At 45.5% G+C, this 19,509-nt stretch overlaps 1 protein-coding gene across 1 annotated transcript in view; it reads left to right on the top strand.

The window, feature by feature from the left end:
• The window catches only part of cntn5 (contactin 5), a gene marked incomplete at its 3' end in the record, with an annotated part of 117,996 nt that overhangs the window by 79,385 nt on the left and 19,102 nt on the right, over positions 1–19,509 (top strand). Inside the window, exons 11-14 of the mRNA XM_084437795.1 lie at positions 4,744–4,888; positions 12,040–12,167; positions 12,714–12,889; positions 18,183–18,303. Of these exons, the coding sequence (XP_084293921.1) occupies positions 4,744–4,888; positions 12,040–12,167; positions 12,714–12,889; positions 18,183–18,303 (570 nt within the window). The remainder of the gene's footprint in view (positions 1–4,743; positions 4,889–12,039; positions 12,168–12,713; positions 12,890–18,182; positions 18,304–19,509) is intronic.

Raw genomic sequence — 19,509 nt, 5'->3', positions numbered from 1 at the left:
GTACTGTACCAGCGCGCCAGTCGTGTCGACGCAACTCCCCGTCTGCTGAACATGAGGTGTGCAGAGTTGGCTCGTGGCCTCGTTGGATCGTCTTGGCGGAACAGCTGAACAATGGAGGAAACGCCTGAAGAATTCCACCTCATTTGTGTTTCTTTATAAATGTAACAGAATATTATTCACAAGATGACTCAAGCACAGAATTGAATCTTCCAGGGAACTGCTTCTTGAGCTAGTCATCATTTTACTTGCACATTTACTCCGTGTGTGAGCATTTTAGAGAGCATTTTTCCTGTATTATTCACTTGTTCGGAGAAGCTGTTCTCAGCTGAGGTGGTGGCTCTGTGAACGGCGACGCGTCAGCTCTGACAGAGGACTGAACCTCCGTCGTCCACTACTGAGTTGAAACACTCATTTTCTCCCTGTCAGCTCCAATACTGAGACACATCGGGTGCTGCCTTCATCCTGTGGGTCAGTTTGATTTACAGTCTGCTTTATGTCCCCCCTGCACGGCAGAGGAGGCCAGTTCCTTCTTTTAAAAAATGTGAATGCATCGTGTTTCTCGGGGGATGGATTACAGTACCTCTTGGCTTCCATAAACAGAAGGCAGAGTTACAGCGATTGCACCGCGAGATGCAACAGAAGAACCAGCGTGTTTAAAGAGATCCAGTGTCTAGGGTACTCTGAAGGCCTAGATTCTGATAATGTTTATGTATGCTGACAAGGAGCTCCACGCCCCCCGCCCCAGCTGATGGATGCTCGGGTATCCGTATCCCCCAGGCGTTGGCTTCCAGGTGACCTGCGTCCTTCGTGAGATGTCCACAAGCAAATACTATCAGGACAGATTACATGGCTAATAACAGCCTGGCAGATGAGTCACCATCGGAGGCTACACGGCAGCGCCCTCGCCCGCGATCTCGCCCCAGATCTAGCTCTACAGGGAGGGAGAGAGAGAGAGAGAGAGAGAGAGAGATGGGGGGGGGGGGAAGAGAGAGAGAATGAGAAGGAGAGAGAGAGAGGGGAGGCACCAAAGGGAGGGTTGTCACCAGCTGCAGGCCAGCTCTTACTATTTTGATTAAAACAAACACAAACAGCCACAACAAGCACTCTGTTCTCTCCTGCTTTCCTCCGGGACTTGGGGGGCGCATGCCTGTCGGGGGGGGGGGGGGGGGGGGGGAGGGCACATGCCTGTCAGGGGGCTGGAGGGGGGGGCTGGATGCAAGGGAGGAGGGCCTGGCTGGCAGCCAACTCTGGGATTGAATTGTCATCATCTTTAATGTCACCTACACAGCATCACTCAGTATTTGAATAACGAGTCTTGACAAAGCCTTGCAGCTTATAGATGGTGGCGATGTCTAGGGCAGCTGTACACACCGGACAGGACCCGCCAACACCAACCAGGGATCTGCACTTGACACACGTCCCTCAGCATGGTGCTGCTGTGCCATGTTGAGTTATTGAGTTAATAACCTTGTCTCTGTCACCGCCACAACTATGAACCGCACATGATAATGAACATGGCTGCAATTGCCATTTACTGTATAGCAAGAAAGTTGAGAATGCAATGCATTTGATGTTCCCCACAATTTTATGCATTAGACACTGTATGCAAAGGTCATTCGAATTATGTCTGGAATTTGAATAGTGGATTTCTGCCTGTAGCAAAATTTGACTCATCAGATGTGTCGACCCGCGGTTGCTGCCGGACAGTAAGCATCACTGACGGTAACTGTTAAATGTTAAGGTTCAGCAGCAGAGATGACATATTTCACATCTGCTAGAAATGCCAGTCTAACAGTATAATTATAACTGCCTAATCCACACAGCAATGCAGATCGCTAGAATTGTTAGAATGCTGATACAATATTACACAACAACCGCGATGACTCATTTATCATTGGTCCGCCTGTTAATGATAACATTATTATTAGGAGAAGGAATTTCGGTCGGCACCAAAGTGTTTGTGGAAGACCATCAGACACCTCAGGAAGAGAAAGCGGGGGACCATCCAAGCTGTATACAGCAAGGAGGGGACACTGCTGACCTCAACTGAGGAGGTTGTTGAGCTTTGGAAGGAGCACTTTGAGGAACTCCTGAACCCGACTTATCCACCCTCTACGATCGAGGCAGAGCCGGAAGATGATGGGGGGTCGTCAATTTCCTTGGAGGAGGTCACTGAGGTAGTCAAACAAGTCCACAGTGGCAAAGCCCCAGGGACTGATGAGATCCGTCCAGAAATGCTGAAGGCGCTGGGTGGTAAGGGGCTGTCTTAGTTGACACGCCTCTTAAACATTGCATGGAAGTCAGGGTCAGTGCCAAAGGAGTGGCAGACTGGGGTGGTGGTCCCAATATTCAAAAATGGGGACCAGAGGGTGTGTGACAATTATAGAGGCATAATATTACTCAGCCTCCCAGGGAAAGTGTACTCCAAGGTGCTGGAAAGGAGGGTCCGGCCGATAGTCGAACCTCAGATCGAAGAGGAACAATGCGGATTTCGTCCTGGTCGTGGAACCACCGACCAGCTCTTCACTCTCGCGAGGATCTTGGAGGGGGCTTGGGAGTTTGCCCAACCTGTCTACATGTGTTTTGTGGACTTGGAGAAGGCTTACGACCGGGTCCCTCGAGAGGTCTTGTGGACGGTTATGCGGGAGTATGGGGTGAGGGGGTCCCTACTTAGGGCCATCCAATCCCTGTACACCCAGAGCGAGAGCTGTGTCCGGGTCCTTGGCAGTAAGTCGTCTTCCTTTCCGGTGGGGGTTGACCTCCGCCAGGGCTGCGCTTTGTCACCAATCCTGTTTGTGATGTTCATGGACAGGATATCGAGGCGTAGCCGTGGGGAGGTGGGTTTGCAGTTCGGTGAGCTGGGGATCGCGTCGCTGCTATTTGCAGGTGATGTGGTCCTGATGGCATCATCTGCCTGCGACCTCCAGCACTCTCTGGATAGGTTCGCAACTGAGTGTGAAGCAGCTGGGATGAGAATCAGCACTTCTAAATCTGAGGCCATGGTTCTCAGCAGGAAACCGGTGGCCTGTCCGCTCTGAGTAGGAAATGAGTCCTTACCCCAAGTGAAGGAGTTCAAGTATCTGGGGGTCTTGTTCACAAGTGAGGGAACCATGGAGAGGGAGTTTGGCCGGAGAATCGGAGCAGCTGGTGCGGTTCTGCAGTCGCTTTACTGCACTGTTGTGACGAAAAGACAGCTGAGCCAAAAGGCAAAGCTCTCGATCTACCGGTCTATCTTCGTCCCCACCCTCACCTATGGTCATGAAGGATTGGTCATGACCGAAACAACGAGATCACGGATACAAGCGGCCGAAATTAGTTTTCTCCGGAGGGTGGCTGGCGTCTCCCTGAGAGATCAGGTGAGAAATTCAGTAATCCGGGAGAGACTCGGAGTAGAGCCGCTGCTCCTTTGCGTCGAAAGGGTGAGGCTGCCTTCTGGGCGCCTCCCTAGGGAAGTGTTCCAGGCATGTCCGGCTGGGAGGAGGCCGCTGGGTAGACTAAGGACTAGGTGGCGGGACTACATCTCCGCACTGGCCTGTGAGCGGCTAAAGATTCCCCAGGCAGAGCTGGTTGATGCTGCTAGGGAAAGGGATGTCTGGGGCCCCCTGCTGGAGCTGCTGCCTCCACGACCCGACCCCGGATAAGCGGATGAAGATGGATGGATGGATTATTATTATTATTATTATTATTATTATTATTATTATTGGCTCCACCCAGCGACCGCTGGCGGAGGGTATATTTTCAGTCGTGTGTGTTATTTATTTCGTTTGTTCGGTCACATAGCAGGATTATACAAAAACTATCAGAGCGATTTTCATGAAACTCGGTGGAGGGGTGTAGCCTGGGCCAAATTAGAACACATTACATTTTATTACGGATCAGAATCACTGGGTGGATACACAAATTAAAAGAAAACAACATTTGCCATACTTGGACCAGCTTCCTTCCCTTTATATCTACTCCTGCCGGGTTTACTATTCCACTGGTGGCCGAACGGTAAAGTATCAGTCTAGCAATGCGTCGACCCAAATCTACTTTTTTCTGCTGTGTACGCCCAATATTGTCTTTTGTTTCTATGCATGTAAAACAAAATCATATCTGATTCATGAAAAACAAATCAGATAAACACTGTATTAGGAAAATTCTTACCCTGGATCCTGTGGTATTAGCCTACATATAAATCATAAGCTACCTGCACATCTGGGCTGAGGTTTTGCCCACTATGTGTTCTTTTTAATGAGTGTTGAAACAAACGGGGAAAAAAAACAGTATTATCCGTCACATAGCCCTCCCAGAGGCATGGACACAGGACTAATGCCCTTCTACCCCTCCCAGAGACATGGACACTGGGCTAGTGCACGTCCATTTTACCCCCCAGAGGAATGAACATTGGACTTAATTTCTGTATCTTATGTCTTCTGTTATTGTCTGTAATGGCTGATTGAAAAAAATTCACAAAGCATGTTCAGTTGTGTTCATACATGACCACCTCTAAAAAAAACACTATTAGTTACAACACCAAAAAGTTTACTCTTCACTGGTGCAAGTGTGCTATATTTATATTGAGAAGTGAGTTTAACCATTTCAACTTGATTACACCAACAAAATGCATTGATGGGCGGAGTCCTGTGCTCTCTGAGTACCCTTTCTAGTTATTATTATTATTATTATTATTATTATTATTATGAAGGAGTATTGTACTATGATCAGATTCCTCTTCAGCCGTGGTGTTTGTCTCCTCCATAGCGTCGCCGCCCATCTTCAGCCGCAGCCCCGTCAGGGTGATAGCCACTTTGGGGAGGGACGTGTACCTGGAGTGCAAGCCCCGAGCCTCTCCTCGACCCAGAGTGACCTGGAGGAGAGGAGACCGCAGGATTCAGCCCAGCAGTAGGTGAGGAGGCTGAGCTCCTGATACGTTACAATTATGTACAATTAGGTACATAATTAAGTACAATTATGAAGTATTGATTATGTTTTAACCATTATGGACATTTACCATTAAGGGATAACTATTTCTGGGGCCGATAAAGATTTTTGATAATCCCTTGATGATCAGCGTAATGATGTGTGTCTTGTGTGTGCGAGATGAGTGATGGTTCAGTGCATGGTGCTGGCTACAGTAGATATTGTAGATGTGCTCCTTGGACAGCTTTGCTGCATACTGCTGCATTTATATGCAGCTCTGGTTACAGTGTGTAAAGTATAGATAGGTGTAAAGTGTTTTTTCCCCCAATTAATGATTCCCACAGTGGCATCTAGGAAATGGATAATGTTCCCAAATAAATAAAGTCATAATAGTGATGATTTCCAATAAGATATAAGTCGGAGGGGCAAATTCGCAAAGAGTAGATTGTGGCCGCTAATAGGACCATGAACTGCGTGTCATTTGTGCCCGCTATGTGCTCCGGGGAACGTCACTGTCATAGCAAGTTTAGCTCAAATGTCACTTTGTCCTCAATGAAACCGATCTGTTCACACCAACATTTAACCAATCCGTGTAGTAGAAAGCTAGCTCCTTTTTCCTCTTTGCGCGCACCCCCTTTATAATGGAGGTCTATGGGCCTCTGCTATGATATGATAAACATGCATTTTCAAGGCAGGAAGCTCAGGGTGTGATCTTACCATTGTCATTATGCTGTCGCTTATGCTGTCGATTCAATTACCACCAACTCTCTGAAGACGCAAATAATAATAACAACTGCATGCGGCAATTAGCGGCAATCTTTGTGAATATACTATTATTGCAACAAAGCTAGCACAATATTTCACCCTTTGAGAGTACAAATTAATTGTGAATAGCAAGGTTTCTTTTGAGGTTATTTGCACAGGTATATAGCGTTAACAAAAGCCGTGCAATCTCTTAGTAAATTCACCCCAGACTGTCAGGGGAAGTGAGCATGAGGAATTAAGCCTCGCTGTGTTAAGCTGAGGATACACTACAAGATATTATGCCCGATTTTATACTTATACTTATACTTTATATATTGGCACAGAAATCTGTAAGTGTATGAGGGGTACAGATTTAAATCGGCAAGAGTATGATGAGAACAGACTTCTCCCGATCCAAGTCGGAGCGAGTCAGAGCATATCAAACATGTTTGATATTTTTGAGCAGATTCTGGACGCAATCGTGTAGTGTAAACTCATTACCACCTGGTCAAGTCGTTAAATGTGCGATACCCAGTTGTTCAGTTGTCATACAAAAATCAGCAGAAGCCAGTCTAGTGTATACTCCCAGTAATTTCATAATCTCTTAATATTGTGAAAGTCTTCTAGTGTATCCAAGGCTTTAGTGTTAAATCGTGAAGTCCTGAGAGGAACGGTTTGCACCTCTCATTTTAACAAGTCTCTATCTCATTACAGGGACTGGAATTAAGTGTCATCTTTGGAATAAAACACCTCAGGTGTCTTCGTGCTCATGAGGCTGTCTTTGATCTCTTCTCAGGGATGAGCGAGGGTTTAGGGCCCTGTGATTGCATTTGAGCTTCTGGTGCAGTTTGATGCATCATCTTTTTATGAGAGGCAGCTCCGTGCAGCTCTCCTGAGGTTGGGGGGGGGGCATCAATCAGGCAGAGCGACAGCGTTGAAACGATCACTAGGTACCTCACATCACATGCTGTGAGGGAAGGAGCAGGCCCTTTGTTTATTAGCAGAGATTCATTCAAAAAAGATGCTGGTTGATTGTCATTGTGGCTAATTTGAGCCCTCCCGCTAAACACATTCCTATACAGCCTGCCACAAACAGTTTGAAATGCGGGTGTTCACTAAATGTAGGCTTGCTTGTCCCGCGGGGATAGGGAATTGATTTAGGCAATGAAGTTTCCAGCCTCTGAGTATTACATTAGAGTATTTTACGGGAGTGATTGCTTGCAGCTAACTATTTGCATTTGTGGGGAAGAATGGCTTGACGCTTTATCAAATTAGAATAAAGTCGCTTAAGTGTTCCCATCTGTAGACCTGTATTTTTGAGGTCAGAATGCAATACAAGCCATCGCACATCAAGAGACTCCATCTTTACCTCCGCCCCAGGGGCAAAGCCCCGCAGAGCGGTAGGTAATGTTTTGCCCCTGTCTGTCTGTCTGTCTGTCTGTCTGTCTGTCTGTCTGTCTGTCTGTCTGTCTGTCTGTCTGTCTGTCTGTCTGTCTGTCTGTGTGTGTGTGTGTGTGTGTGTGTGTGTCTGTCTGGATGCAGGCGGACAGGATTAAACAAAAACTACCGCCCCGATATGCATGAAACTCGGTGGAGGGGTGCAGCATGGGCCAAGGAACTCGCCATTAAATTTTGACCATGATTCATTCATAGGTGGCTCTATAGTACCCATATTACTGTAACTTCAGTGTAGTGGGGGATTTAGGTTTCAGTTTCCTCATAGGTTTCAGGTTCTTGGCGCCACTTGCAATACCGAGCTTGGATTGAATGGGCCGCCATCTTTGCATGCCTTATCCACTTCTTATAATACATCCATGATCCAGCCATGATCAGTTATGCTCGCGTCAACAGGCTGGTGTCTATTTACTTTTTCAGCTTGATCCAGAAGGTCTAGAGCCCGTCTACCATAATTTTTCCGTCCAGCAGATGGAAGATGATGCTGCAGCAGTGTTATTATTTAAATCAGCAATATTTAAATTTCGCCTTGCGCCTGACGAGACTACTGGCTGCAGTGTAGAGAGCGACAAACAAGCTGCTAAAGCTATTGCTGATTATGGTGTTTTGTGTGCACAATACCACTTAGTGCGTTGTTATCAACTTGTTTGCTAACAAAGGCTAGAGCTACTAGTTAGGTGTTGATAACGAGATCAGCTGTTGCAACTGGAACGCTCACCTCGGGAGTGACCATTGCCAGTTCCCACTCGCACCTCCCGAGACAAATGGAATGCACCATAACGTAATATTTCTCATTCGTGTGGATAGTTGTAGATGTAGGCTACCTCAATAGAGTCCACTAAATTACCATGTTTAATGCTTTATGTATACTATCTGTTAGTGTGAAGTGTGATGATTTCTGTACAGCCAAGATCGAACCCAGCATGGGCAAGTGAGCATAAAGACAATACTGCCAAGCAACACAGTGACACCTGTTATATAGACTAGTGTCTCAAATTGCATTTTAACGATAATAACTTCAAGCATTCAAAGTAAACTGCAGACACTTTCAGGTGGATGAAAATAAAGTGTCTGCACATTAAAATGATTGACTTCATAGAAAACTATATCTCGCCTATAGACTATATATCTCGCCTATAGACTATAGATTTAACATGTCATTGGCCGTATAACTCTCATCTCAAATGTACATCTTGTAAACTACTGTCTGCAGACTCTGAACCAGCCCACTCCTCCCTCCACTACTGCTCTGCTTGGCTGTTAATGAATGTGAATGGGAAGTCTTCACAAAACTAGCAACGTTTTGGAAATTGGAGAGGAAAGATGTCAAGCAGAAAGAGGAAACTACAGGTGGTGCTACAGTAACCAATTCAAAAAGCCAGTAGGAGAGCACAGCACATGAGAGGTGGTGGTGGGAGGAAAGGTAGAGGAAAGGTAGAGGGGGGGGGCGTGGAAGGGGGAGAGCAGTTGAGGTGGGGGGGGGGGGGGCAGGGGCGGAGCTCTGCACTCTGAGTGCAAGCCCCTCTAGTTCTTTATGGAATGATACTGTATCTGACTGTTGAGTCCAGTGTGGGATAGATGTTGGTTTATTGGTAGTGAATGGAACTGACGGATGGGGGCAGGTTATTGACCACAGAAGGGTGATGAATGACCACAGTTTGTATATATATCTGATGAAGTGTACCAGAGATTTGTCAAATTTTACAAATCTATTTTCAGTTCCCTTGCTATGGACCAAGAAAGATAGCCTGGCTTCCCCGAACCCAATTTGCAAAAATGAGATGAGTCTAGAAATTCCAAAGGGCGTTACCAATGGTTGCAGACCAATATGCCTCTGGAAGCAATTGGATAGACCTACAACGAATCAGAGCAAGGAAACATATGGTAGTCATCGTATCAAGTGGGTACAGTCATCATATCAAACCCCGCCCTATATTAGATAAACGTGACTGGCCTGATCGAGAGCAGACCGGGTGGAAATCTGTCTGAATGGGAGCGTTACCAGACTGATCTATGGAGAGAATGTGAGCTCACGTGATCAGGAGGGTGATGCCAGGCTACAAGGTCCACGCTTGCTCTTATTGGTATGTTATTTTTGTATTGACACTAGGAAGATATTAGTCTAGACATGATAGTCAGGTATCACAGTGTTTCGGAATATTGATTTATGGGAATATGACATTGGTAGCCTATATGAAACAGGGATGTAGAGTGTGTTGTTCCCATGCTCATCTGAGACTGATATTGATGGTGAATTACTAGTCATCATTGAGTAGTAAGAGATGAGCCTTCTGTGGCACAGCTGGGATGATTGGTGGGGACCCTGTTTTTCCATGTGTTGGCCAGGGTGACATTAGCCACAGAAAAGAAAGACCTCTGTGGTGTGAATGAAGTTCAGTTGTGGGATGAGCAGGGCTGGAATCGAAGCAGCTTCACAGTTATCTGATGGTGACAGCTGTGCTGACTTAATGAAGATTTGTAATTAACATGGATTTCCGTTAACGTTCAGGGCTTTTGTCTCCTAAATGATAAGTATTAATCCCATTAGTCTGAGACTGTGAAAGATTCAAGTGAAACCAAAAGCTTTGTTTTTTTGTTTTGTGTTTTGTTTTTGAGAGAGAGAGAGAGAGAGAGAGAGAGAGAGATTGAGAAAGGCATACAAAAGAACATGCAATGTCCATGAACGTTTTCTCTCATAAGCACCCATCATCACACTGGATGTATTATCACCCGACAGTTTTGAACATTATATACAACGGGTAGTTCTGACCTTGCAATCAGATTTTTACCAATTATTACTGCCTGTAAAAACGTTAGTTCCATTGCGTAACCAACCGTCTGTTGGTTACATTAACTGTTGATTACATTAACCGTCTGTTGGTCGCAAGTTTCTCCTCAAGAAAAATGGAAACATTCAATGTCAATTTTGAGTTGTTCTATCCGTCCTGTAACCTACCACTCTGGTTTATCATCACCACTTTTGCAACTCGCAGTTGCACAACAAAGGAAGGCTACACTTCGCTTATGGCTAGCTAGGTTGGTCAGCAGTATTAGTTTTGGTTGCTAGAGCTCATTGTTCATCGTTTTGAAACTCCATAGCAACGCAATAGTTTTAGGGACTACCTTTCCTGGCGGAGTTCCCCAAAAATTATATTAAGACACTGAAATAGTAGGCATTTATCCCATAAATGTTTCCCGATGATGTAACCGTTGTACCGCTGTAACTCACTCGAGGATTGTGGTATATGGACAATATACCACGGGTTGTGCTGGTCAACGGCACTTGGCTGCACCTCGTGCCTATGACTGTGGTATATAGGCCATACACCACACCTTATCATGAGTTATTGCTTCAATGAAGGGTGATTCTATCCTACAGCCTGTGGTGTGTTTTAACCTGCTTTCCTTATTAGTTTCATATTCCCTCATGTTGTCACGTTGGCTTATTTGCATACCCAGCACACCCCGCAGCCTGTATCACCTGACCGCCGTGGCCGAGTGTCCTTGTCGGTTGTGGATTATTTCCCTAATTTGAAGAATGTAATCTATATAGTCTCCTTATGAATTTTCAATGTGTGGCTGGATTTGGTCACGCCGTTATGAGTTTCTGCCTGCCAATTCCAGTCACCCTCTCCTTGATGAAAGAGCTTAGCGCCGTAAATATTACTGACAAACAACACGAGTAAAATTAAAAAGCCAGGAGAAGACCCTTTACCCTTGCACTTAGATCCTTTGATCTGGGTAGAGAATCTTTTTTGGAATAAAAACGGATAACTTTGTAAATATTCATGCTCACTCTTTCCGCCCCAGCTCGAATAGAGAATGTGAAATATTGATACAGAGCATGAAAGGACCTGACTGAATACTCTGCAGGGGATAACAGAGATGAGCTATGATCCCTGATCCTACACCTTCTGATCCCTTTTCCTCGCACTCACGCGCTATCGTTCCGGGAGAACGGAACAGAAAGGAAACTGGAGTTTTCTTATGGAATATTTTATTTTATGATTTAATTTACATGTTTCTAGTTTGAATTGGTATTCTAGCAGATCAGTCCTCCTGAGTAGGTGATGGATTAGGTTGGTGTTGATGAGAAGGCAGACTTGCTGCTTATTTCATGTATTAGATTTGTTTTACCTCTGTTTCTTCTGCATCTCCCGAGGACAGCTGTGTGAAACGCTTGTCTTTGTTTGACAGCCCTTTGCATTTTATTTATTGAATGTAACAGTTGTCAGGGTTTGACACATCCAGTTATTCTGTAAGTTCCTTGTTTATTTAAATTTTATTTGTATATACTGTGGTTGTTGTTGTTGTTGTTTTATTTGTGCATGTGTCTAGTGCATGACTGGCACATTATAATTATAATTATAATGAATAAAGGGTAATAAAATAAATTTTGCTTGGTCAGCAGTTGTCACTATCTATTTAGAAAATTGTACCGTGTACATGTTCCCAGATCCTCTATGGAGCCCTGATTAGAGGGGTTGAGTTTTCATTTTGAGTCGAACTCTTGTACCCTATTAGTTCATCCTTATCTATGCAGATAGGATCTGTGTGGTAATCCTCTGAGACGGCTGTATCAGATCAGCTTCATTAACACATTTAAATCATTGATCTTGTATAGATGGACACACATTTGTTTGGGCATTTTTACTTGCTTAGTCTCACTGGTACCGTGGCCTGTTGAAGGTTAGCCAGAAAATAGCATTGCTGCCCTTGAGTTCTCAGAAACATAGTCCTTATCCTGTATTTCTGTACCAGAGAAACTTTGTATCAGAACATCCGTGTCCTTATTAGGAATAAGACGATATTGTCCTGTTTAATCTCGCTCCCCCGCATCCGTTGATGTTCATGAATAATATTACAAATACAGTAGCTATTTATGTAACAGTGCTTGTTTCTCATTCCTGTATTGATCTTGAATGTCCTCTCTGCCAGGATCATGCTGTTACGGAACAACACCCTGAGGATCGTTAACTCCAGCCATGTGGACGAGGGGAGCTACGTGTGCCGGGCGGAGAATCACCTCGGTACGGCTGAGATGACGGCCACCCTGTGGGTAAAAGGTAAGCGATGCCCAAGGGGGCCTTTGTTTTCTGCCAAATTAGCGCATGTAAGCCACCAGCAAACAGTCCTCTGTGTCGTTTCCCCCCCCTCACCCACCCTGGGCGCATGCGACACCAGCCGAGTTCACTGTGGTCGCCCAGCCGTGAAGTAAGGTCCTTCACGTTGAAGAATTATTTCACAAGGGCACACGTTGACAGCGTTAAGGCTGTCACATAGATGGAACGTTCACAGTCAAGACCAGAATGTTTACAGATCACTATGTTTCACAGGAAGGATAGGCAATTGTTGAGGCCATGTAAGTGAGAATCGTGTTATTTGTGTGATAATTAAATCTTCAGTAAACCACTGAAAAATGGTGTGTCTACAGACGATGCTGGGAAGCTTCAAAAAGTAGTGATGTCCACACTCAGAAATATTTTCAATACATTCTCTTTTCATTTATTTGAGTAATGTGTGATAAAGACACATTTGTTGTGGTTGCCGAGCGTTGCCCTATGGTAGCCTGATGGTTGCACCATCACAGTGCTACAGTGCTGTGCTTTCAGAGGCCATGCGTGTGGAGCTGAGTCCCAGCAAGGTGGAGGTGACCGTGGGGGAGAGCGTGGTGCTGAGCTGCAAAGCCTCACACGACCCGTCGCTGGACGTGGCCTTCCAGTGGCTCCTCAACCAGAAACCACTCAACTTCCAACAGGAGGGCGGCCATTTCGAATACATCCAGACAGTAAGGGGCTATTATTCGCATCCTCACAGCTCTGTGGTTTCTGCTATTCTGTGTGATGGATATACGTTCAGCAACAGTTTAGAAGGTCATTAGTGTCCTTGCTGAAAGCTAAACAGCAGTGTAGCCTGTGTAAGCTGTGGGTAGCCGTGTGTGTGTGAATGGATTTGAGTGGTGAGTATCCCACGCCCGCTCGCGGGGCTGTTCTTTCACTCTCACAAAGAGGCTCCCTGCCACTCTGCTCAAAATCACTCATCGTACACCCCCCCTGCTCTGCTCACATCAACTCACCAGTCTAAAAAACACAAATAAAAAAGATAGAAAAAAGCTGAATTGTTATTTTTCTGCATCTTAATTTTAACTTAAAAACATAATTTCACAGATTTAAAAACAAGACCAGGTTAAAACCTAATATACGGCTCACCTGAACCAATAATGACTAGACTAACGCGTTCCACTAACTCCACTTGTGTTGTGTTCCGGTTCCACCAGACATGGCGCATCGTGTTTCAGAAGATACACATAAAAATACACACCGTCTTCTTTTTTTTTGACCGGAGTCAGTCCTGCCCCCCCCCTGTAGTTTTTGTACATACAACGTAAAATGTGCTCTGACCAAGGCACTTTTAACGCTGCACTCGCTAACGTACGCACGTCTACCCCAATTTTGTGACACCACAGATCCTTTCTATGAGGAGAACACCAGAAAGGACAAGACATGGAATTTAATTGCAGGAGTTTTGGGAGTGGAAGAAAAAATGACTAAGTCAGGAAGTCAACAAAAGCAGGCAGACTAAACGCACGCCCTGTGGGGTATGAAACGCAACACAGCCAGACCTGGTGGAACTCAGGCATGATATTATTGCTACTATTCTGTTCTATTCTATTCTGATGTTGTATGAACCTGGCCATGTGCCACGATTTTGACCGAATAAGATTTAGCAGGCAATAACTGGGAAATAAAAGCAAGAAGTGGACTTATGTGAGCCTGAAGTCAGTCAAACCAAAGCCATAGCCAACAGAAAACCAAATCAAAGGCAATAGTCTAAATGAATGAAATGAAATGAGATGGCTGTGGGTGACACTGGTGAGTGTATGGTTGGAACAATGGGACCTCGGAGCCATGGGATTTGCGTTGCCGGAATAACGGGCTGTCTGACCAATGGGATGCCGGACTAGTGGTGCATTTGTCAGACTATTGAGTGGTTGGAATAATGGGGTGTCGGAACAATGACATGGCACCATTTGTATGAGTGGCGATCCGCAGTCGCAGATCATCCATTTTATTCACCAAAGACCGTACAATGCTGGACGGAGATAGCCGATGAGAAGTTAGCCTTAGTTTAGCCTTTAGCCATCCTCTGTTCCCTTGCCTTTGTTTATGTTGATGATAGCGTCCGGTGTCTTCATGATGTCAGTACTGAGCCGGAGATCACCAACACATTAGTCTGAGTTGTGTACAATAAATCAATATCTACAATTTCTTAAGAGGTGTATGTTAAGTAGGCAAAGCTGTTCTGAGTGAGCAGACTTAAACCAAGTAGGTAGATAATAGTTAATTTGGATAATCTGGAGAAATGCTCGGTGTTGTGCACGCGCCGCCATCTTGGTCACATCAAGTTACACTACTAGGCTCGTTCCGGCCGACCAATGACATAACATCACGTGTGCGAAATTCGACCAATGGTGTAACTTCATCACTCAGTCACTCTGTCAGTAGTCTGGGTCAACAGATGTAGGTTTCTGAGATGTAGGCTAAGCCTCTCATTGGTGCCACTCAATTCCAGAGATTCAGTTCCCCGACACTGTTTTGTAAGGGCACCGTTGAAGAGAAAAAACAAGCTTAGTGCCAGCCAAGACAATTGTGATTGGTTTAAAGAAATACAGCGTTTTTCTCCCCCTATCTCAGAATGATAATTGGATGCAGCCAGACCCTTCTCCAGCACTGGAACAGCTCGAAACGAAGTGTGAAGAAAGGTCTGGCCATGCAAGACTACTCAGTCACTCAGTCACATCGTATTTGTAGGGCTGGCCCTACTGTTGCAGTCCAGCCAAAAACACAACCCGGCTAACGCTAACTTAAGGTTGTAATAGATAAATTCAAATAAGTACACACTTATTATGTCTCTTTTCAAGACATTGTCATAGGAAATCTACATTGTGAATCCTGTGTGTTATACAGCTGATGCTGCTGTCTCCTGTTTATTGCTCTGACCCCACTTTCTGCTTAATGGCAGGAGACCTCACCAGGGGTGCCCTCCTCCCAACTATCTTTGATCTCTGTAAATGTTTACTTTAGCTGTTGACCCTCAGACTTAGCCTACTCACTGATAATTGGCTAGTGAAGTTTTGCATATGCATGTATGGTTACACCCACAGTGTTCATATTGCTCTGTTTGATGATAATCGTCTCTTTGGTGGATTTTCCCTTCACTGAGAGCCCGACTTTGCAACTATTTGGAATAAAAGTAACCAGCTTGGACTTACAAAGATGAACCTTGGCATTCTCGACTACTCTTTTCTTAATTATTAGAATAAATCGATGACAAGGTTAATGTTTCTTCTCATCGTGTGAAACTACTGGAGACAAATTGGAATGGGAGGGCTGGCCCCCAATGGCTCAAGCTTTTTAGAAGCCTGCTCCACGCACTGAAATCCACCCGCTCCGCTCACATGCTCCGGTCACGGCCATGCTCGAGTACGCTCCTTCTCTGTCACTCTGTCTATGTATCCATGTCCAGACTTTGTTAATATTCAATATCAATTTCAGTGTCTGTCTCTTTTGTGGGAATTCAATTCTACTCACCTTCAGGGAGATTAGAGCTATCAATACTATTTCTCTTATCTTTCTCACTCTGTCTTCATATGACTTCATTTAGCATTCTCTGCTTCTCTCTCTCTCTCTCTCTCTCTCTATCTATCTCTATCTGTCTATCTACAGTATTCATGCCTTTCTTACTATTCCATATTTATTCTGTTTATATTATTTATGACTATTAGAATCTTCAAATAATAGGTTGTCTGCTTGTCTTGTCTGCGTTCAGCAAACACATTCAATTAATTTTCCTTTTGCAGTTTTTGTTGAGTAATTGTTTTTATTTACATTGCCCACCCATTACTCATGTTTTATTTCATAAATATACCCTACAATCATACATTCTCAGACTGCTGTTGTATGTAAGAGGTTGTATGGTTACTGATTTTAGGCACGGCTCATTGCACCAAAGACTTGTTAAAGTTGAATGAGAATCAATCCACTGAAATGTCACACAACCCCAGATGTCTCTGTGATTAAGGACTGGCGGTGAATCACACAATCATGTCGATCAAAGTCTACAAGAAGCGTCAGATAAGAGCAGATGTTAGGGCTCTCCTGTGATCTGACAAGCGGTGCATGTCCGAAACAGACACCGCTGACCGTGGTTTCCAGGTCACCTTCAACACGATTCCTCTTCTACTATCCCACTGAATGGCGTATCTGAATTGGAGTGAAGACTTATGTGAAAATGTAGCAGCACACTCTCGGTGTAAGATGAGTGACAGGAAAGACTGACTCCCTCGGATGCCTCAGATTGCCTTGGTAGGGAAATAAAGAGGTAAACAGCCTCCAACTATCGATTTGGAGTGAGTGATGGGAAAAGAACCCAGACCGGGATATTCAGACACACACACACACACCCATGCATGCTCATGTACATACAGTATACACAGACAGACACACACACCGTCAGGAGTCAGATGTCAGATATCACCTAGATATTGTCAGATGTCACCTAGATATGTGCAGATACAGTATCACCTAGATATTTGTCAGATGTCACATACAGTACAGTAGATATGTGTCAGATATCACCTAGATATTGTCAGACATCACCTACCGTAGATATTTGTCAGATGTCACATAGATATTTGTCAGATGTCAGGTGTCAGAGGTCAGGTGTCAGAGGTCAGAAATCAGTTGTCAGGTGTCAGATTGTCAGATGTCAAGTATCAGTTATAAGAGGTCAGATATCAACTGGCTCTGACCTGAGGGGGCAGAGTCTCACCACCACGCCACTATCCACGCCACAAACCCCACAACTCGGCCCCTGAGTGGGCTAGAGGCACACGGTCATCACCGGGGGGTGGCCCAGAGAGGGCTACACTGTCCCCAACTGCCTTTGACCCGAGGGGGCAAAGTCTCGCCACCACACCACTATCCACACCACAAACCCACAACTCGTCCTCTGAGAGGGCTAGAGACACACGGTCTTCACCGGTGGGTGCATAGAGATTGCCTGGAGGTCACTACACTGTCTCTGACTGGCTCTTACCCGAGTTGGCGGAGTCTCGCCACCACGCCACTATCCACGCCACAAACCCCACAACTTGGTCCCTGTTGTGAAGACTCATCACTGCGGAGCTGTGAAGAACTCACTGTAATTGGGATAGCCAGAAGTAAAGGGTGTAGCATGTGAGATGGGCTTCATCAGACGCATTAATCATTGATAAGGTCAAAATGGGAATTAAATGCAAGCGTAGAGGCGGACTAGTTGACCCAACTGATTGAGAGAATATTGGATTACACTTGAAATATTTATGCAGTTACACCACACGACCAATTCCGTCTTAACTGAACATGAATGATACAGCAGTGCATATTTCAGGAAGGGTGCCCATACAGAGAAATGGTCGATCTCTGATGCCTGCCTTTTAAGTATGTGCTCTTTCAGCAGTTATCTGTAGTGGTTAATATATCACTCCCCATCCATTTTCATTCGCTTCCTTTTTAATAAATCTTCATTCACTCCCTTTTCAATAAAGGTTTCTCAGAGGCGAGTAGAGCCGCTGGTCAGAGCTGTGTTTGGGTATCTGGGCCCTGTCTCTTTATCAACACCTCAAGTGAGCTGCAGCAAAAGATGAAATTCACATATTGGCGTGTCCTCGGCCATATCCTGCCCCCCCCCCCCCCCGTACCCCGGAGAGACAAAGCATTTGCGGTGACAGGGCTCTACAGCCACAGAGGACGACCCCCCCCTACTTGATTCACGGGTTGCAATTTAATCAGGTTCTGTGCTAAACAGCTGCCAGTAGACCTTGAATAATTCCCATTCTTGCCTTAGGCGTTTCTCATTTCAAGAAAGATAGGAGATCGCACAGGTGGCGTGGAAAAGAGTAATCGCAAGCAAACAGTTGCACCTGATTTTAACAAGAATCTCTCAAGCCGCGCCGTGCGGACGCTGCTTCTGAGGTGTCAGTCACACCGAGGCCTCCCTAACACTCCCTCTCCCATTCGCCCTTTGTCCCCCACGTGCAGCAGTCTTCGACGGTGGATCTGATGATCAGGAGCATCCTGCTGAAACATGCTGGGAAGTACGGCTGCCGGGCCCAGACGAGCGCCGACACGGTGGAGGCCGAGGCTGACCTGCTCGTTAGAGGTGAGCCTGCTACCTGCTACCGTACTCGCTTTCGTTTGCCCTCGCTGCCAGTCGCAGGCTGGCACGCGGCCATCTTCGATACGGTTTGACTGGCGCCGGCAGCATCATGCCGTGACATCTATGGCTGTATGTGTGTGCTTAAGCCAGAAGCAATGGCAACACTTCTCCCTGTGAGCCCTCACTACTATAATGACGCAAGATTCCAATTGAGCTCAGCAGTGCTCAATACTGCATTAACTCAGTTGCATTTGGTCACATAGTTTTATACGCCACTGTTGTAATGGTTGTCGCTGAGGCTTTTAAGCTCTGACAGGCGAGCTTATTTCATAGTGTCCCTCCAGTCCTAGAAGAGGCCCCTTGATGTTGCTCTTACAAGTGACACAGAATGCATATTAATGTCCTAAAATGCAAATCTACCTTTCAATGCAACCTTTTAATGGACCCTTCCTGGAGACACACAACATTGGTTTTCATAAGGGCATACCAGCTGTCAGCGTTTCATTTACAGCTGTTTCCTCTAGAGGCGTCAGACCTTTGCTGCACTTGCAGATTACATTTACCTCTGAGGTAAACATATGTTTGGCAGTATTAACTAATCTACCACCACACAGTCATGCTCAACTGAGTTGGCTAACTGCTTCAGAATAGCCCGCGTAGCCCCTCCATAAAAACAAACCTCAGTAGACCTTAATCAGCATGAAGTCCCTGTTGAGAAATCTATGTCAGCCCAAATCCTGGTCTGGGTAAAGAAGTATTTGTGTTATTTTTTGTTTGTGTTTGCCGAGATTACCACAGGGAATTAAAACCCAGCCCATATGCACACATCTCCACTGCTCCCTGCATGCTTGCATGAGCGCATGCATGGGCTTAATAGCAGCAATGCGTGTTAAAGACACAGAGACGCAAACAAGCTAATTTAGTATTCATTAAACAGCAGAGGAGATTGCGTTACTGTTCTTGTCTGGTAGGGGCGTATGCACGCAAGGTGTGTGTGTGTGTGTGTGTGTGTGTGTGTGTGTGTGTGTGTGTGTGTGTGTGTGTGTGTGTGTGTGTGTGTGTGTGTGTGTGTGTGTGTGTGTGTGTGTGTGTGTGTGTGTGCGCGTGTGTGTGTGCGCGTGTGTGCCTGCGTGTGTGTATACAGCCACATTGAGGTTTCGCCTCAGTGGTCCCGCTTCTTAAGTCGGTAATTTAGACTGTTTCTCACAA

The sequence above is a fragment of the Borostomias antarcticus genome (genome assembly GCF_949987555.1).
Source record: "Borostomias antarcticus genome assembly, chromosome: 1".
Lineage (NCBI taxonomy): Eukaryota > Metazoa > Chordata > Actinopteri > Stomiiformes > Stomiidae > Borostomias > Borostomias antarcticus.
Note: the sequence above shows the minus strand (reverse complement) of the source record. Positions and strands in the feature narration are given on the sequence as shown.